General features: G+C 37.5%; 2 protein-coding genes across 2 annotated transcripts in view; one reads left to right on the top strand and one right to left on the bottom strand.

The window, feature by feature from the left end:
* The first annotated feature begins 58 nt into the window (after positions 1-58).
* On the top strand, positions 59-9,838 carry LOC5565637 (26S proteasome non-ATPase regulatory subunit 13). The gene is made up of 6 exons (XM_001649940.2): positions 59-333; positions 397-510; positions 575-859; positions 8,969-9,122; positions 9,180-9,271; positions 9,335-9,838. The coding sequence occupies exons 1-6, from the start codon at positions 227-229 to the stop codon at positions 9,726-9,728; spliced, it is 1,146 nt and encodes a 381-aa protein (XP_001649990.2). The 5' UTR covers positions 59-226; the 3' UTR covers positions 9,729-9,838.
* A 68-nt stretch (positions 9,839-9,906) lies between these two features.
* LOC5565635 (glutathione-specific gamma-glutamylcyclotransferase 1) overlaps positions 9,907-21,588 on the bottom strand; it is a 52,283-nt gene continuing 40,601 nt past the window's right edge. Inside the window, exons 3-4 of the mRNA XM_021838379.1 lie at positions 12,871-12,906; positions 9,907-10,682 (exon numbers count right to left, since the gene is read on the bottom strand). Of these exons, the coding sequence (XP_021694071.1) occupies positions 10,167-10,682; positions 12,871-12,906 (552 nt within the window). The 3' untranslated portion in view covers positions 9,907-10,166. The remainder of the gene's footprint in view (positions 10,683-12,870; positions 12,907-21,588) is intronic.

Raw genomic sequence — 21,588 nt, forward strand, 5'->3', positions numbered from 1 at the left:
GCCAGCAGCAGCGCCGCCCTTTCGACGAGCACCGGAACCTCTCGCGAAACGTCACTTTTGTTGCAAACTCATCGTCGAATGTCAAACTGCGCTCGCTCAAATCCAAACAGCACCATCATCAGCTATCTCTCTGCTGCACGCCTGAAGAACAAAAGTGGAAAATTGCGTGAAAATCGTGAAATTTGAGTGCTAAATCGTGAAGAATTCAGTAGTTTTACCGTGAAAGATGATGGGCCTTCCGAACGTCGCCGGCTATCTGGCCGAACAGAAGAAAACCACCGACAAAGAGCTGGCAGCCGAGTGGACGCAAATCGAGGAGTTGTACAATGAGAAGTGAGTTTCGGTTCGTGCGGGGATGTTGAATGGATCGCTGGAAGTTTTCCTACATAATTTCAGATTGTGGAACGAGTTGACCATCAAATTGAATACCTTCGTCAAGAATCCGGCACTGCAGAACGAGGATGCCCTGCTGACGTTGTATCACAATTTCATCTGCGTCTTCGAAACAAAGTGAGTCTGATGGAAGTCTTCCAAATGTGGATGTTCCGGTAACGATTTCCTCCCTTGTTTTTAGGATCAACCCGTACGGTCTGGTGGAGATCCTGACGGTGGTGGTGTCGCACATTGCAGACAAGAAGGAAGCCATTGCCTTCCTGGAGAAGCTTAAGGAAAAGGTGAAAGTTTGCGATGAGGCCCTCTGGATGTGCAAAGTGCTCCAGGGCCAGATCTATCTGGAGGCGCTGAACGAGCTGGACGAGACCAAGAAAATCATCCTGGACCTGAAGGACATACTGGAGGAGGCGGGCAATGTGACGCCGGTGCACGGAAAGTATTATATGCTGGCCGCTAACTATTACAGGTGAGTGCCCTTGGTTTTAGAGTGAACGGCACTGACAGTGAGAATTGTGTCGATAAAGCAGAACTCAATGGGAATCTATTCTTAACATGTGTGAAGCGCTACAAATGTCTTATCTTCGTCAGTGTTGCCCAGATTGACGATTTTATTATCCTTAGATATGTGCGAAAAAATGTTACGTTATCTGCCTTTCAATTCAAATCGTAATTCAGGGTCTTTAAGCCCTGTCCTAATTTAAGTACCAAGCGCTTAAATTTAGCTTAGCTGAGACAATAGAAATATTAGTAGTGGAACGCTAGTGGCGCTGTTGTCACAAAACTGATTTAACTTATTATTACCTTTAATTCTCGCTTAATCTAGGATAACTCTCTAAAAGCCATTGGTAACCGCATGTGTAGCTCGTTGTTTTTGAGCATTTTGATGGATTTACACGTAATTTAACAACGCTATGGTGAAGAAGGATCATTCTCTACCTACCAGTGGTGTTGGTTTGGATGCTCATTCATTCATTTGCTCAGAAACACCGAGCTACACATGCGGTTACCAATGGCTTTTAGGGCGAGATCACTTTGAGGCCCGGTGCTCACGCTGTCACATCGCAGCAAACTAGATTTTTTTACTTATTCGTTTATTTGCAGGCTCAAGCGCCATCAGGCATAACGGAGCCGAACATTTGAATTTTCATTACAATTCAGTTCATTTCTTAATATCTAATATTAGCTTTGGGGAACCGTAAAACTCGCGGTTTGGTCGAGGTTAGGGTTAACAATTGTTGTAGGTAAGGATGGGGTTAGGGATCTTTCCATTGACATTCAACAGCATAGTTTTCTGGCGATTTTGCTGCTGATCAACGTAGAGTGGAAATAACGACAACCTGTAACGACACAAAAAAATGATTTCGAGGGGAAACGAAGCGACATGGGGGGAAGGGATTAAATAGCGACTTAAATTTCCTCCAAGAGCTTGAAAACGAGTCTCATATAGTCGAGATCCCGCTTACCTAGCACATCTCTAATGTCTTCCTTTTCTGGTTTTCCTCGGGCCCTGAGGGTAGCACAAAAATTAGATCTGGCAATATCGTGTTCGCTGCATTCCCATAATATATGGTTGATATTTTGGTAGCCTGCACCACAGCTGCAATGATTCCTGCCTGTGAGCCCTATTCTGAAAAAGTACGAGCCCAGTGAGTAGTGATTGGACATAAGTCGACACGACACATTACCTTTATAAAGTCTCGACTTAAGCGATGAGGCCATGACAAACAGTTATTTGTGGGATATAAACATTCTTTTAATTATAATATTTTCAATAGATATGAAAAATGTCCATGTAGAAAAAAAATAATGTCGACACTTGAAGTGACGAATCATTCAAATTTGTTTGAATAAAATAAACGTTTTGCAAGACCACACTTGTAGTGTACAATCATTCACTATTTTCGTGATCTGGCGATAAAGAAACTAAGAGCTGGATCAACTTTTGAAAGTCAAACAGCAAGAAACACATATGAGTCTACATACAAGCGCAGTGTGATTTAGAAATTAGATTCCAACGGAAAATGTGAAATATTCCTTGGTAAATTTTGAAGAAGAGTTTGACAAAACTTAGGAAACGATTTTAGGCCAAAATCTGGCCAGATATTCGAATAAATTTTGTCAAAAGCCAGGTCTCATATCTGACACACTTGTGCAATGAGATGCTTGTGAACTTTCTGCAGCAATCTTCGACGTACAGGAATCAACTGTGATGAAGTTTATGTTTCTATGAACATGAAACATGAGGTAACAAGTCGTCACTCAGTGCTATAATTATTAGGGGTCGTCCATAAATGACGTAGCTTTTTAAGGGGGGAGGGGGGGCTTCAAGAGTTGGAAGATGTGTGACGAGGGGGAGGGAGGGGTCCTAGCTAGTGGACGTAGCATTTTGAATCATGTCGGCAAAAAAAGGGCGCTGAAAAAAATGGCATATAATTATTTTTTATCAAACTTTTTTTTTGTTTGACCTATAAACTTGGGTTATGAAATGATGATTAAGCTTCAAAACATTGAAACTATGGAATTTTAAATTTTCTTTATAAATGAAATCAAACAGATTTTTTAAATCTATAATAAGTATGTGATTATTATATTATATTCGTGCCTAAATCAATAAATTTATAAACAAAACAATATAAAAATTTAATAAATTAATTAAAAATTAATGCTCATTCTAGTTGGAGCACATTGTTCACCCATTTCATAACAAGACATAAAGTCAGCCGTTTCAGTTTTATTCATATTTTCTGTTGGGGCCTTGTATCTTCAAGGGAAAAAATATCTGTTCTTGGCATATATTACATTAAAACAAGATATTTATTCCATGTACATTCAATGTTGCAGGAGATATTCACCCAATCAACTCATCGATTTGTTTTGATATATCAATGCTCTTGTTGGAATAGTCTGCATATTAATGAGGACAACAGATTCGAGTGTTATCGAAATCGTCCAATCATTCAGGGGTTTTGTAAATCGAGTAGATTCAGGTAACTCGTCTGCAGCCACTGTCGATCGAAGTAAGCATGGTTATTTCATATGTCACACGTTGACTCTCATAGTAATCCAGTCATATAGAGAGAGAACTGTCGATGAACTCGAGTAACAGAGCCGAGTCGAGCGAAAGTGTTGGTCGACAATGACTCCAGTCGAGTCTTTTTTGATCGACTCGACTTATAAAATTGGGTCCTCAATTTGCTTAAAAACTCGGTAATTTGAAGAATTTTTATTATTCAACTGTTTTATTATAGGTTGTGTAAGATTATTTCAGTATGGGGAACGATAATGAAGTTCAGCTGAAATATTAATAGAGATGAATAATTTGTATAATAATCGCTAAAATTTTCTTAACAATCCAAATATTTCAAATGCAATGTTTTCTATATCTGGCCACAGATTGCTAAATGGATTTGATTTAAATATAATAATGACGAACATTCATTTCAAATTAATATATTAAAATATATAATATACAATATAATAATCCAATTATTCTTTTTTTTACATTTTTATAGTAAACTTGTTTTTTTATGGTAACAAAAACAATAGTAATACAATTCAGCCTATATGAAACACTGGAAACCAAAATTATGTAGTTTAAACACAAATATGTTTATTGAAAACTTTCTTCTAAATTACTTTAATTATCAAACTGTTAGATTAGATTTCCCTTACATTTCAGTCAGTAATTAGTATCAAATCAAAACTCATGAATTCCAATTTTTAGTTTCAACCCAGTCGCTATGTTAAACAAGTTTAAAAATGTTAGAGGGGGGGGGGGTGCTTGATATGCTACGTATTTTCCAATGGGGAGTATCAGCATTTGTGACGAAATGCTACGAGGGGTGAGGGGGGTGTAAAAAATCAGTGAAAAAATGCTACGTCATTTATGGACGGACCCTAAGTCCCTTCAGTCTGCATACATTTTCACTCTCCATATCTCGATATCCTCCCTATCTCGATATCTCCATATCTCGATGTGTTTCTGTTCATTTTTCGTTCTCAATTTTCTCTCCGTATGTCGATATGACCAATATCGAAGGTTACTAGACCAATGTTTTGGGATTCAAAACAAATTAGGAGCGCGTAATGACGTTTGTTTATGTATTACTTTCTTGGCAACGGAGTGTTTTTCAATCTAGTATTCATCAAAAATTTGTTCTTTGTCTCGATCCTCCCTATCTCGATAGTCCCTTCGATATCGAGATGTGGAGAGGCGACTGTAGTATGAAAATCACAAAACGTATGTTGGTCCAATCCGGACCTTTTGATATGGTCCAATAGACACCTCTTGATTTTCAACGAGCACTCAGTCTATTCCAAGAGCTCAACCCCGCGAAAGTCTTATCGGCTCGGTAGAAAATTACAGAAGTTGTGATATTGATCAATGATGTCTTTGTTTCTGGTATGGTTAAGAAAAAGTCTTCCAAAAAATCTAAGAAATACGGTAGACCACCAAAAAATAAAGGAATCAATAAACCAGATACTTGAAAAGCACCTCCAGCCTGTTTTGGATACAGCTTCCCAAAATAGTTTGACAATACGATATGAAAAAAAAACGTTTTCGAGTGCTGAGAACAATACAGTTACCTTTCCCTTACGCGATATAATGTGTTTTGAGCTTGAAAATTTGAGGTTGGGCTTCGTTAATATACAAGGCTGGTAGCGAGTCACTTTTCAGTTACTTGGTCACTTTTTTGAAGCCAGTCACTTTAAGGCGAAGTAGGCCGTCATTGAAATTTGTACGCGTCGTTGATGATTATTGTTAATTCATATCCCGATTTCGAATCAAAGAAAATCAGTTGGTTATGAACTGACACACCTGAAAAAGTGTCAGCATACTTTATGCATGTAAGCGCGTACAGTGATACTTTTTCAAGTCAATATAAATTATCAAGTCTGAGATTTATCACTTTGAAATGCAAGCTGAAAAGTCATCATTGTTGCCAAAACGAATGACGGGCTACTTAGCCTTAAAGTCTCTTTTTTGAAGCCATTTCAACTACAGTCACTTTTTTCGTCAAAAAGTCACCTTTTTCCACTATTTTCAGCTGAATTTTCGGGAGAAAATTATGAATCGGCCTTTTTAATTTAGGCTAAGTTTTAAGTTAGCAGGGTGTCTCCTATCTGGTAAAACCTGGGAAACCTGGAATTATCAGGGAGTTTTATTCAACCTGAAATTATCAGCGGATTTTGGCTATACTCAGGGAAATTACTTCGAACCAGTAATTATTGTGGACGAATATGTCCTTTTTGTAACATAAAATTTCTACAATCAAAAAAATTTTCGGCTGCGCTGCTATTACAACACTACTTAAGATATTCAGTCAATAAATTATTAGTTATTTTTATTATTTCGAATAGGACTAGTTTAAACAAGGAAGTAGGACTTAGAATTGCTAAAATGGAAAAGGCAAGTACGATTCCCAGTTCCGTATGAAATAAATATTTTTTTTTCTTCCTCAAAGGTTTATTGCAGAGTTTTCGAAAAAAATCGACATTTTCGCAAGAAACCCTACAATAATTCCTACGCCTTTTTATATTTAATCCAGGCATTTTTTATAATGTTCTCTCAAAAATTCATCCACAATTACTCTCCGGAATTGCTCAAGCAAGTTAAGCAAGTTTAAGGTATTATTGGATAAAATCTTTTCCAAGAATTTCTCGATGAATTGCATCTGGGATTCATCATTAGATTCCTCTAGAAGTTTCTCCAGCGTTTTCTATTATCATAGCAATTTATCAAGAAATATTTTCTTCAAGAATCCAAGAGATCTTCGAGAGATCCTCGTAGGTTTTCATCATTATTACTCACACAAGTTTCATTAGAAATTACACTAGGATTTTTTAAGAAATTCCTCGCGGATTTTTCAAAATTTTTCACAATGAAATATGATTTTTTTTTCTTGACATTTCCCTGAAGACAACCCAACCAGTGGATAGCAAAAGGGTTGTAACAGATTTTGTTACTCAGTTAGCGCATTTTCTCTAACAAAATATGTTATAATTTTGGCGGGTTAGTAGTTAGAATAACAAAAAAATTAACACAATTCCTTCCACACAAAATAAAATTGATACAAAATCTGTTATAATTTAAGCAAAAATATTACACATTATGTACCGCCGTGCGGGTAGGCTGACAATAAGCTAACCGGGTAAAAACGGGACAAAGGAAGAACAACAACGGGACAAGCTTTAGAAACAAAGATAATGCTCCTCCTAAAGAAATCTCTACATGATTAAAAAATACGTTTGATGATACCAAAAAAATCATTTAATGTTTTCTGGGAAATATCGTAATTCCAATCTAGGAAAATCGTTATAATTTTGCAAAAATGTTGATTCCGGGTTAGCAGAATTTGCAACAACAACAAAAAATAGAAGTAAATGTTTTCGTTATGATCATATATTCGAGCTGTTTTTAAATTTTATGATTTTATAATACTAACAGGCTAACGTAATCAATAAAACAATTAATTACAATTACAATTACTAATCAATAGTAGGAGCAAAATTATTGTTCAATACAGGGTGCGCCATTTTTATTGCGATATGAAAACATTGAATAAAATTGACATTTATCAAACGATGGACTTGAAAAAACCGATAAGAAAAAAAAAATGAAACAATCGATAGTAAACGAAACAATGGACATAGTCCAAATAAATTGCAAAGTGTCAAAATATACAAAAATACTTCAAATGTATAAATTTACTGTTTTTTTATGACAAAGTTATTAAATTTTTACAAACCGACGTAAAAGATGGCGCACCCTGTATAATTTAAAATGATTGTTGGATAGTGTACCCATGGGCTTTCGAAAATTGATTTGATATTTGCATCAAATACAGATACCTTCTTCTTTTTCAATACTAACCCTTTAAGATTCATTTGAAAGATTTATGTAACACTTGATATCGATGCACGATCTCCAATTTTGGTCGATAATATAAATGAACGGTTTAAGAATATCTTTTTTGTTTAAAAAGATGTTTTGTTGAAGAAAATTTGGTATGAGATCAAAAATAAGCTCGATTGCTGGACTCATCACAAAACGAGTCTTCTCAGCCTCAACCATGCTGGACTTTAGAAAAGGTTGCTATTTCATACAAATTTTCACAAAAAATACAAAAATATTTCTATTGAATGTGGATTTTTTAAATTTACATATATTATTCTTAAGTAAACAAAAAATATTTTAATGAAACCCAGCTATACTTTGAAAATCGGCCAAAAACTGGCATAAACATGAGTATAAACCATAAATTTAATCAGAAGAATATGGTGTCAAATTTAGTTAAACTTTGAGTGAGAACCTGATAACTACTAAAGAAAAAATAAGATGAGTAAGGCATAAAACTCTCAACCTAAATGAAAACTCTATAACATTGCTTTTTATATTACCTTCTGTGTAATATGCTGTGTCCATTCTCAATTTCCAAAAATACGGGACAATTTGAGCATTTTCAATAAAACGACGGGACAGTTCGTTAAGGTGATGAAAACGGTACTGTCCCGTGAAATACGGGACGTATGATCAGCCTACGTGCGAGGTGACATTGGTCCTAGGGGGTGACTTTGACCGCCCTTTTCGATGCATCCCTTGACTAGCACGGGAGGCAAAAAACTAATCCATGACCATCCAGTGGCTATTTATAACGTATTCTTGAAGCTTGCCACATTGTCATTATTCTAGTTTTAGTTTGCTGTAAAAATCTTGGCCCAAAGTCACCCTTATGGACCAATGTCACCCCGCACGACGGTATTAAGTCAAACAAAAATATAACTAATTTGGTTATTTTCCATTACTGAATTATAACAAAATTTGTTATTTTATTTCCTATCATTTTTTATAACAAATTGTGGAATAATTCAGTTTTAAAATAAAGCAAATTTGAAACAGCTGAAAACCGTTAAGAAAACTTACAATATGACTTAACATATGTGTGCAAAATGTTAAAAATAGCAAAAACTGTGCAAAGATAGATTAATTTTTTTGAGTAATTTCATTTTTATATTCTGAAACATATTTTCCAACACATTGAAATGATTTTCAACACGCATTCTAAGCATTGAGACAAAAAAAAAAACGAAACTTTCAACTGTGTTGGTTGTTTATAGCATGATGACCAGTTCAATATCAGAATATCTACTGAACTCGTTATACCCAGGACCAATCTATTGATGCAATTTCCGGAATTGCATTGTCGATAACTTATAGAAATTCACAAACAAAATCGTAGCTTTAGCAAATGTTTTGATTGGCAGACTCAATTGGGCTGGTCACTCGATGTGCATTTCTGAGATGTTGTATAATTTCTGTATTGCCGGCAGTTTCGTAAAAAATGTAGATTTTTTCAAGGGCTTTCTCCGGTGTTTTTGATACTAGAAATCGGACATTAAAAAAATCCAAAATATCATATAACCTAAATTTGGAAGCCCCTAGATTTCTGTAGATGTCAAAATTCTATAGTCCAGGGTTGAATTTAGCGTTCTAACTTTTTTCTCCACATCATCATCCATGCAATTGAAAATATCATTAGTCAAAGTTGTGTTAAACAAATGTCATCTCTTCTAGATTGGTGGGTCAACACAGTGACTACTACCGGTGCGGATTGCAGTTTTTGGGATGTTCGATGGACAGCTACCCCAAGGATCAGTGGCCTCAACAGGCGTTCTTCTTGGGATTGGCCGCCCTGCTCGGCGAAGGCATTTATAACATTGGGGAACTGGTGAGTGATAGTCATCATAAAGCATTACTATGTTTTAACCGAATCGTTTGATTCTAGCTTGCCCACCCCATCCTGGAATCCTTGAAAGGAACTGAAAACGAGTGGCTGGTGGAACTGCTGCAGGCTTTCAACTCTGGTGATATCAATAAGTGAGTTCTTTGGATCTTCAATGCTGGCAAATTTATTTCTAAATGCTCCCCCCATTTTTCCAGATTCGAACAGATGAAACCCAAGTGGAGCACCATCGCGGACCTGGCCGCCCAGGAGGTAAAGCTCCGCCAGAAGATCTCGCTCCTCTGCCTGATGGAGATGACCTTCAAGCGGCCGGCCAACAAGCGAACCATCACCTTCGAGGAAATCGCCAAGGAAGCCAAACTGCCCATCAAGGAAGTCGAAATCCTCATCATGAAGGCGCTGGCCCAGGGTCTGGTTAAGGGAGCCATCGACGAGGTGGCCGGAGTGGTCAACATGACCTGGGTGCAGCCGCGAGTCCTCGATCGGAAACAGGTCGCCGCCATGGCCTCCACCCTCGACATCTGGATGGCTTCCATCACCTCGATGGAACAGCTGATCGAAAGCCGGGCGAGTGAAATCCTCACGAACTGAAAAAAGGACAGCGCCGTATTGTTCTCATCCGCGGAGGTAAAATATTGAAACTAGTTTTGTACTGTTTTGAAATAAAATCTTAGCACTTATATATTAATGGAAATAAAAAATGTGTGTTTAATACTTGTGAGAAATTTAAATGGGGTCATGGATGGAATAAAAAATTGAAAACCACTGATTTAATACATCGTTTGTTGGTTTATTTGGTATATTCCTGTAGTCTATATCGCTTGCTTATCAAACTAAAACGAGAGGGCCTACCTCGGCGCCGAACTAATGCATAATGTCAAAAAATGAGAGTTTCACGATCGAACTTAAGCCTAAAACCGAACTAAAGCTAGCTTAAACTAAAGTAACAAAACAAAAAGCTGTCACGTTGTTAAATAAATACCTAGCCCCCGATTAGGGCGTCGTCAGCAGACACGGAATGCTTCCGCTTTAAATGTGCAAACATCTGAGCTTCTTCTCCGGCACCCTCGCGGTGAACTCGAACGAAACGTGCCGCCGGACTTCCTCGTGGGAATCCCGCCGGATACGACGCGGGGCACTTCCCAGTAGGCTGGTGATCGCAACGTTCGCTTCGGCCACGAATCGCCTCACGAGGCCTTCCAGTTCGAAGAGGTGCTCATCGCAGGCACCGGGAAGCTCCTCGCGCATGAAGATCGCCAACCGGATGAGGTACTCCACGTTGTGTCCGCTCGGGCCCTGGCATTCGGCAATTTGGCGTGCCGTTTCGACCAGTGGTTCCTCCCCGATCCAGAGGTCGTTCTTCGGGGTGGCAATGTAAACGAGGGCCGGGAAGGCCTGCCCACTGATGCCGGACCATTCGCTGGCCTTGCGCGGGTAGAAGCGGATGTAGTCGGTTTGGTATCCGCCGAGGGTGCACTCCCGTTGCTTGAGGTAGTCCAGGGCCAGTTGGCCGGTCACCTTGAACGCGCAGCCCCACGTGATGCCCTGGAAAGTGGAAGGAGATGGTGAGGGAATTGTTAAATCGGTGAACAAATTAAGAGATTCATGAAGCTAATCCAAGTAGGTGTGGTGTTCGTGCACGTCGTTGAGTACGCCATGCAATTTTAGAAATTAATGTTGTAGCCACTTCCAAGCCTACTGTGATTCGGCTTAACATTGATTTAATGTATCAACACAGGCTGATAAATGTCTATCATCCGTGGTTAGAGATGTCGTAAGTACAGTAAACTTTCCCTAACTCGATATTGAAGGGACCATCGAGCAAAAAAAGGTAGTGTGCAAGTTCCCTCTTAGTAAGCCCCATTGTGTTGTGTCCCGGAATAGAACCTGACAAACTGACACGTGTCGCCACTGTCGCCGTCTCCCTGCTCCCCGGACACTCTCAGACATAACTTTATTGCGATTTGGCATGTTTGCATCGGGTCAGTTTTGACGTGACCATGCAATAGGGACCAAAGTTTTAGATCCTGACACTTTCTGTCCTCGGCCTGGGGACTTTACCCATGGTGAGCAAAGTTTGCTTCGATGAGAGTTATCAGAAACTCGAATGTAACCACGAGAATTGAGCTAGAAAGAACCACGCTACCCGGATGGACGAGGGCGACGGCAGGGGATTATATAGCGAGTGTGCAGTTTTCTGGTTCTAGCGATGCGTAGCAGGCGACTCGTTTCGGATCGAAGTGAGCCGTGAGGTGAGAGTGCATTGAATGGATAAGAATCGCAGGAAATCGAAACATCCCCGCATAGAAAAATACATTTTGTCGTACACTCAAAACAGTAAATTCCATTTAACTGATACGGTTACCGTGTCACAAACTGTAGCTTTGTAGTTAAATAATATGGTGCATAGAGTATTAGACTATAATGAACTGTTTAAGTGACTCATTCTAAATAGTAACAGTATGTTGCAGTGTTCGGATACTGTTGAATGTTATGAGCATGGAAACTTGTGGAAACAGTGGAAATATATAGCCACCGTTCACAAAATGGTTTCAATTAAAATTTGCGTTACGCACTCACACTTTGGCATTTTACTGTATGTTACCTAAAATAAACAGTTTGGCAAACAGTTGCACGCATATGTATTTGTGAGTTTTTTACTTGCATGATGTTATGTTTGTTTTGACACAAAGTGAAACAACGAAAACACCCGTATCGGAATGGGCATCCACCAGTTTACGAAAAACGGCCAAATCCTCAGCGGGTGTTATTTTCCAACACCAATCATCGAGAAGACAACGATATCCCCCACATGGATTTATCCACAGAATCGGACAGGATAATTCTCTGGACCACACATTCGCAAACCGGCTGAGCCGTGTCGCGAACAGGAGGTTTTCTTCTACGTCGGGTGCGTCGAGGTGAGGATTTGCTGGAAGAAGTGTGCTTTCTGTTTTTTCGGAACGTAAATCCAAGCTGCAATCAAACGGTGAAACGTCTGCGGAGGACCAGCAACACGTGGAGAAAAAGCAGGACTGCCGGACTATGGACAATGGTGAACTGAGTGCACTCGGTCCAAGAATTGGCACTTGAACGGTGAATGTTTCCCAGCTTGTTCCGGTTCTTTCCAGTTTCCAGTACACATATAATATTAAACTTTACATGTTGTAATTAAAGTAAAGTTTTGATACACTTAATTATTTGTTTTTTTTCCTATTGGGCTATAATATCGCATCTTTTCATATGGTGTAAATACAACAGTACAGTACAGTATAGGGTTACATTACCATTAAACACAATAAACCAACAGTTTCACGTACATTATTCATTTTTATTCCAACGTAATGGTTAAACTGTTTTCTAACAGTTTGCTTAACAGTCAATTGTGCAAAAAAATGGATAATATATCAACTGTTTAGCAAACAGTGAACGAAAAAAAATGTTCGGGAAAATTGGCGTTTTTAAATGGTTACATAACTTAACCGCCTATTCCCCACATTGTACTTTTCCCAATTACCATTTCCTAAACTGTCAAAACTGTTCATGGAACTGTAGTCTTATTGTTATTTTGGGTGCTAAAGGAAACTGTTCATATATTGTCACGAATGGTTATGGATAATACGGGAAACTGTACTGATATGATTCATAGTTATCCGGGTCGTTATCTTTATAAAGAAATGCCTCTTATCGTTAAAAATTTAACCTTGTAAAATGCTATTGATAATATACTTACTTCTTTGTCTTCAATCAGAGTGGCAACACGACCGGGCTGCAAAGGAAAAGAAACGAATAACTATCAGTTTGATTATGCCAACTCAGTGATTCCCAAAGTGGGCGAATTCGCCCCCCTGGGGGCGATTTTCAGGTCCAAGGGGGCGAAAATTTATAAAACTGAATTTGGGGGGCGAAAATGCTAGAAAGGGGGCGACAGTGGGAGCAATTGAAAATCAAAAATAGATTCAAAGTTTGTAAGAGGCACTCATATTTTAATGATAGCATATACATCTGAAGAAGAATTTATTTGACACCTAACTAATTTATCGTTTTTAAATTATGATAAACAAATTTGACGATTAGATCTAAATAGTTTTTGCTAAAAATAATATTGAATGCTTTTTGAAAGCAGAAACTTTTGGCGATGTGTGAAATTTATTTCCAGGTCTAAGGTAAAGTTTGTTGACTTTTAGTTAGGGGATCTTCAGAATAAGGCACCTTAAGTTTTTATTATGTTTCACACATTTATTAAAGTACTCATTTTGATATTTTGTTAATACGCAAACTAAATAATATTTATAGTACAAATCATATTATAAACAAATTCATGTGACTTTTGTGGACAAAAATCGTGTTACAATGATAAAATCACTGAATACCACATACGTAAATCACTCTACTCAAAAATAGGCCTGAGCGACATAAAATTTCATGGATCGAAGCTTTAAAAAATCTGAATTGAACGTTATATTTCAGTGTCATAATTCACTGAAAAAAGTCTGGGTTTACTGATTTTTTTTTATATTTTGCATATAGATTCGATTGTTTCCAGAACAGCCAATAATGTATTACCCGAAATGTTATAAGTTTATTTGAAAAACTTAAGAAACATTAAAAAAAGAAGACAAAAAAGCAGAAAGTAAGCCGACCATTTTTTGATGATCGCACATCAGATTTGTTGATACAAAGGCAATTGATGCATATGATAGATATTACATGACTCTTTTATGGACATACAAGTAGTAGACACTCTTTTTGCGGTATTTTTATTGAAGCATTATGATTGACTGCTACATCCTTTAAATTTGAACAACGTTCGGTATACTTATGATGAGATATTGATCCAAACTAAGTGAGATATTGATCCAACGTAAGTGTAACGCTTAGTACAAATGTTTAGATTTCATATCAGGGGGGCGATTTCAAAAAATATTGGTCTCAAGGGGGCGAAAGTCAAAAAAGTTTGGGGAACACTGTGCTAACTCCAGCTGCTATGGCTTGCTATGATGAATATGCTGAATAGCAATCTGGCAACACTGCCTGTAAGAAAGATAATATCAACGCTAAACAGGGAAGGTCAAGTCTGTTCGTTGCTCTACCCTGTGCATCGAAAGTTACGAAAAGATTAGGGCTATTTCATGTAGGGCCGATTTCTTCACCAAAAAAAAAGCTTAGACTAAAGTGACCAGATATATTGTGCTCCAATCCGGGACAAAAATATTAATATTTAAAATGTATGCTGTATCAGCACACAGTTCGTGTTTAACTTTTAATACTACCATCAGAAATTGAGTCTTAATTGATTGATGTTTTGAGAAGGAATTTATTAGAAAAAATCTTTGTTATATAATTATGTGTAACTATTCGTCTATTCTATTGCTGTCGCAAACCAGGTGCAATTGGATTACTTTTTTACAAATTTTGGTTATAATATTATGCACTTAGATATTGTTAAATTAATTCAGACAAAATTGATTTAGGTAAGAGTACTGAATTGATTTTTTTATGAAATATTCAACAAATGTTAAATAACCTTAGAAAAATAAAAATTGAAAATAATACTCTGGGTAAACCTGTCACCATATTGAAACACATTTTAAAGAATAATCCATTTTTGAGTGAAGATTATAAGTAAAATTCTTTGAAACTGGAAAATTTTTAATTCCTTCTTTCAGCATTTAATCTGAAGGGGTGAAGTGAAATGAGACATTGTGAAACGAAACGCAGAATCATAACAAAACAGCGAAAGAGGTGACCAGAAGTACGATTTTCTGATGCTCATAGGGTAACCCCGGTGTTTTGCATGAGATAGCTTTCAAATTAGCGGGGGTGTACAGTATAGAATTAAACAATTGAATTGCAAAAATACACTTTAAATAAGGATTCTGCATAATTCGCCTGGATATTGAGCATTTTTTTTTTGAATAAGCGAAATTTCGTAACTTATATATTGAATTGAATTCTCGATTAGTTTTTCAAATCGACATAAGTAACTTCCATACGGTTTTGAGAAAATCAAATCAGAAGAATCACAACCTGTTTTCTAAAACTGTTTTAAAATGAATCTCCTTTTAAACATTTTTTCGCCGTGTGCATTGCTCAAATTTGCATACAATTGGCTCGCGTTCAAAAGCTAGGGAGTTCCTATAATTTCCCACAAAAAAATTATTACAAAATGATAAGCTTTATTCAGCTACTTGCGACGTTTTTGTACTATTTCCGTTGCTTTTCATATTCCAATTCCAAAAACCAGATGTTGTTTTCGTCGAAATTGTGTAAAGATTTTCAAGAACTTGAGGAATTAACTAGAATTTAGTACAATTAAATGTAGAATAAAATTAAAAATTAAGCACGATGAGTATTACTGTAGAAAATATTTTTCTCAATGTCTGACTAAATACTAGCATTAAAGTTTCATACATTGTATATTCTTATTATCTACCATAAGAATAAATTGCATAAGAAATGGAATGATTGTTTTAAAATCATGATAGCAATCAGCATATAATACAGATGATAAGATTACAACTATTGTTGGTCAACTGATCGAATCCGGGACGTTTTCCGGGACGCTTCGTAATGCGGGACAAGGGGCTTAAATCCGGGACTGTCCCGCACAATCCGGGACGTCTGGTCACTTTAGCTTAGACACATATATTATTGATATTCATAAAAATAATTTTGATGAAATAGTTTTCCACTCATTAGTTTACACTCGTAGCCCCTCATTTCATGCTCATTATTCTTACATATTACATTTTCCCGCATGCGAAAAATCATGAATGGTATAATCATTATGAGCAGGGTTGCCACATTTAAATCTGTATATTTTACTTCAATTATCTGTATTTCTGTATCCTAGAACAAAATATCTGTATATTAAATCTGTATGCATCAAAATTGAGAAAGAAGTTAACATTATGCAAGAAATTCATTAAAATACCAACCATTTGTAACTACATTGCGGAATCGACACATCAAAGATAAAATTTTAGGGATTTTAAAAATACAAATTTTTATTTTTCTCCAAAATCTGTATTAATCTGTATAATTTTGGCCAAATTCTGTATACAGAATCTGTATATCTATATATTTACCCAAAATCTGTAATCTGTATATACAGATTCTTGGTCACAAAATATTCGAGAAAATCTGTAAAATACAGATAAATCTGTATATGTGGCAACCCTGATTATGAGAGATTTAAAGCTGGCTCGGAGCAATATCAAGACATTTCTGCCGAACATGACCAAACCTTCCAAAAATTTTTAGTAATAATATTCACACAAAGATTACTATTACCGTATTTAACAGTGCTCTAACCATACGTACTTCTCGTGCTCTAACCGTTCGGCCAACGAAGAACGTTGTCGATTTATATAATCCAATAGGCCAGGAGAAGTGGATGAACTTGTCATTCATTTTTCTGTCAATTCTCATACAAAATCTACTTTTTCGCTGACATAAATTCACTCTGGGTGAACCACTTCCCCTGGCCTATACACAGTGCTCTTCTATACTGTCTGGCGCGCATCGTTTCAAGTAAGAAGAACACAAAATCCTACGAATTGCTTTTTCTATGGAAGAGAAAATTAATTTCCTTCTGTCTGTAGTCTGTACGTTCCATATTCTACCCGTGGCTTCATGCTACCCGCGTTCGACACCAGAAGTTTGTTTAGAAAAGGAATCCAATTGGAGAGTAAAAATAAGAAACCATTTCCCTGGAAAAGCAACCCTATTTTTGTCGTGCGGGGTGCGGGGCAAAAATGTAATCAAGCAACCATTGTCAAAGCAGGACTTGGCCAGTTAAAGCACGGTAGACACAACAAGGTAGGCTATTCCCACGTGTAAACAACGATTTTCCATCAAAACATGTGTCGTCATTCCTCGTCAAGCATGAGGCCTTGAGGATAGTAAAGAAGAGCAGGCCTTGCTCTTTTGCACTCGTTCGAGTTTGCGATAGGAATGACGTCACTGCCAAATGTCATTTTTCGGAGTATAGGCCTTTTCATGTGACAGGTCCGTCTATGCATTTGTTTACATCGGTGGAGGACCGCTGCAAACACGAGGCTGTCATTTCCTTAGAAGAACTGTCAAAGAGCTTCCCGATCAGCTGATTTGAAACGTCTTGTGAATAGGCCTATAATACCTGGCTTCTTTTTACCGTGAGTTAAAGCAGTGTTTGTTATTAATACAAATCTAAACTTTTTTTCTCTTTTCAGAAATGTAAATTATCAAGGACATTTAAGCTTGAAGACAATGAATAGTTACAATATTGTCAGGGTGTCTACTCATTTACAGAAATGAAATTCCCTGAGTTTTCCAGGTTTCAAAAAATAATTACAGGTTAAAGAAATTTTCCAAAACATACAAATAGTTAATTTAGGATGAATAAAAACTTGTATTTTCAAATGAAAAGTATCTTCGAAAATAAATTTATCTAGGAAAAAAATCAAGAATGTTTATCCAATGATCTGAAAGGGCCTTTCTCATATCCTTTCTCTTAAAATGGGATTCAGATGTATGGACTTCATTGACGTACCCACAATATTTTTCTGGAGAGCGTTTTGCATTTTTTCTCTGGGGAAATTAAGGCTAGTAGTATGATGGTTTAAGAAATTATTACTTTAGACACTTCTAGTTAAAAAAACGAGACCATACGTATATTATGAATAATAAGAGATACCTAACTGGAAGCGCGAGATGAGAGTTTGATTGCTACATTGAAACAGACATTTTTATATGTATGATTCTAAGGGCCTTTTTGGAATTTCTCATGACATTTCCAGTATAACAGCTTGATTAACCATATATTTCTTTCACGTATTACTCCGCAGATCTCTTCAGGAGTTTGTTTTGAAATTTTTCATGAACTTTCTAAATAATTCTTCCGAAAAAATTGTTTTATACTTTCATTAATTCAATCTGGATTTTTTCTAAGGTAACCACATCAGGAATCATCCATCCAAAAATTATTCCATTAATTTCTCTAGGACTTTCTCCAGCATTTCCGTTTAGAATACCTTCAAAAATTCATGCAGTAATTCCTCCATTTTGCTTTTAGAACAATTTTCATTGAAATCTTTATATATTTTCTAGTTATTTATCAAAATTTCAAGCAATTTTTTTAGATTGTTTTGAAAAAAAAAATAAAAAATCTGCGTTGAATTTTGAAAGTGTGTTCTAAGTACGACTTCCTTGAATTCCTTCGAGGATCTTTAAAAGACCTCCTAAATGTTTGATGAAGTTCATCCTAAAATACAAACAAATATTATCTCCAATCCAAATAATGTTCTACAAGACGTTTTGAAGAAAATAATTGAAGTATTTGGACCGAATCCCTGAACCTTGAATAAAGTTTCAAAAAATCTATGGAGATTGGGAAATTTTACACAAAAAATATCAAAGCAGCAACAATATGTTGATGATATGCTGGAGACATTCCAAGAGAAACTTCTGGAGGAACTTAATGAGGAATCCTAGAAACAAATTTATCAAGGAGTTCTTTGAAAAGTTTATAATAGACATCATCGAATAACGCCTGAAGAATTTTTAAAGCAATTCCTGAAAGTAATCGAGGATGAATATTAAAAAAAATCCTTATGAAAATGCCTGGAATAAATGAAAAAATCGGCTTAGGAATTATTGTAGGTTTTTGTGGAAAAGTGTCGAAACGAATAAACTTTTGTGGAAGCGTTAGAGCGCTTCAAGATTCTTGGACCAAATCCTGAAGAAATTCTTCTAAGCATCCATTGAAAAATCGCATGTAGCATCCCTGAAGAAATTTATGAAAGTATTCAAGAAGAAATCATTGGAGAAATTACTAGAAATCCTGAAGCATTCTGAAGACATGAGAAAAATATAATTAAGAGCTTGTGGAATAGTCGTCTAATAGGTTTTGTAGGTTTCTCTGAAGGTGAAGATGCATTGAAGCCAAACCTCTAATTTTCAAGAGCACAAATCTAGAAAACCAGACAGCGGGTCGAGCTGAAAACCTAATCGATTGGTCCCTACAAGGGTGTGAACAATCGATTAAGTTTTCAGCTCGAACCGCTGTATGGTTTTCTAGGTTTGTGCTCTTGAAAATTGTAGGTATGGCTTCGATGCATTTTCACCTGAAGCCTCTTGAATTTTGCACCAGGTGTTTATTTGTTTCGTATAATAGGCGAAAAACCAATTTTGTATTTTTTTTAAGTTTTCAACTTATCAACTGCTCATGAACGACACCCAACTGAAACTGTACTTGATTTTACCAATTTGACAACCTTAAGTTCTAAATCCTTGTCTAAACATGTTTTATATGGCGCAGCCGACAAAATTTATGGTTGAGGAGATTTTTTGTCACAAAAACCACATATTCTACCATCTATAATTCAAAATATTCCCTATTCTATTCAAAATAATTTCCCTGAGTGTAGCCGAAATTCCCTGAGAATTCCAGGTTTTTCCAGGTCTTTCCAGGTAGTAGACACCCTGATTGTGTTGAAATAACAGTTTCAGAATCGGTAACCCTAAAATTAAGTAGATGGTCTAACTGGAAAAATGTCATGACAGCGATAAATCAAATCAGTATTTCAACGAACGTAATGAGCATAAAAACAAAAACGATTTGACAACGAGAGAAAAAACGTATAGAGTCGATGTCGCATAGCTGAGAACAAATATTCGTATAAAATCGAAAAATAAAGCCAGCAGCATAATTTTTACATCATCTGAAAGCTTTTTATCTTGGTTTTGTATGAAAACTAAGAAAACTCATATTTTTTGTATTTATCATCGCTGCCTCATGTGCCTATAGTAACACTTTTCCTAATTTATGTTCTTATAGTAGACCTAGCTTCACGGCGTAGGCAAAATATAAATCAGAATCGTATATTATACTTTTATATTTTTCCTTTGAAGTATGGATCGAAAACTTTCGATTGATGTAGAAAAGTTCTTAATTCATCGATTCGTTTGTTTAAAAAAAAATGTTTTTCTTAGTAGTGCTACTATAGGAACAATAGATTTACTGGGACGGCCTGTGAGACCAGAGGCAGGTTACGAAGTGGAATCACGCCGTTCGGAGGAACAAACACCGGGAAAATACGGGATTATCGGAGACGATTGTAAAAGCACGCGGCGTCGTTGCGAATCGTTTATTTACTATATTGAAAAAGGATCAAAGTGTGTTGAATGGACAAGGTATGATAACCATATAGTAGTGCGCGATCTTGCAGCACAAGGTGTGTGATAGAGGGGCGCACCGTTGTACCGGCTAACACTCCTCCTCAACGTAAGGCCCTCGATCAGCCGCCAGTCCGAGTTGTTCAGCAAAACGCTTATGCTTCACCGCTCCAAGCGGCTTCGTGAGAATGTCCGCCTTCATCTCGTCAGTGGGACAGTACTTCAGGTTCACAACACCACGGTCGACTAAGTCACGGATGAAGCACTGTTTGGTTTCTATGTGTTTCGACCTTCTTGTCGTTCTCTCCGAGTGCACGAAACTTAGACACCCTTGGTTGTCTTCATTGATCAGGGTAGGGTCCGTTTGTTTCTCACCCAAGTCTTGAAGTAGTCGCCTTGTCCACATCACCTCTTGGCACGCCTCGCCAAGGGCTACGTATTCCGCCTCCATCGATGAGAGGCTAACGCAATCCTGTCGTCGGCTTGTCCAAGTCACAGCTCCACCACCGAAAAACAATACATATCCGGTCATGGATTTTCTCGTCCTGGGGTCACCGGCCCAGTCCGCATCTGAGAATGCCTCCAGCATGGAAGTTGTGTCTCCTCCTAGCCTCAGTCGCCAATCAGCTGTACCTTTTAGGTACCGGACGACCCTTTTTGCTGCTATCCAGTCACTCTCCTTCGGAGCCTCGAAGCTCCTTCCCAATATGGAAGCACTCGTTGCGATATCGGGTCGAGCACAAGTTGCTATGTACATTAGAGCTCCCACAACGCTACGGTACTTCGTGTTGTCCGAGAATGCTTCGCCTTTCTCCTCCAGCTTCAGATGGCCCGTGTCCATTGGAGTTCGTGCAATCTTCGCGTTCTCAAGTCCGAGACTCTGGATCAACTTGCGAATGTACTGCTGTACACCCAAGCAAAACACTCCATCTGCATCTCTACGAATCTCCAATCCCAAAAAGAATTTCGGATCACCCAGCCAGTTCACCTCGAAGTGGTTCTTCAGCTCTTCGTACACCCGTGTAATCTCCTCCTCAACTGCGCATCCAACTAGCAAATCATCAACGTATACAAGGAGATACACTGTTCGTCCATTCCGGGTAGCGATGTATAAGCAGGGATCGGTGGGACTCGCAGTGAATCCCATTGCCTTCAGTACACTGGATAACTTCTTGTTCCAGCAACGGGCGGACTGCTTAAGTCCATAAATGCTTCGTCGCAATCGGCATACCTTCGTTTCTTGGCCGCGCACTGCGTAGCCGGGTGGCTGCCGCATGTAGACCTCCTCTTT

Source organism: Aedes aegypti, chromosome 1 (genome assembly GCF_002204515.2).
Source record: "Aedes aegypti strain LVP_AGWG chromosome 1, AaegL5.0 Primary Assembly, whole genome shotgun sequence".
NCBI classification, from domain to species: Eukaryota; Metazoa; Arthropoda; class Insecta; order Diptera; family Culicidae; genus Aedes; species Aedes aegypti.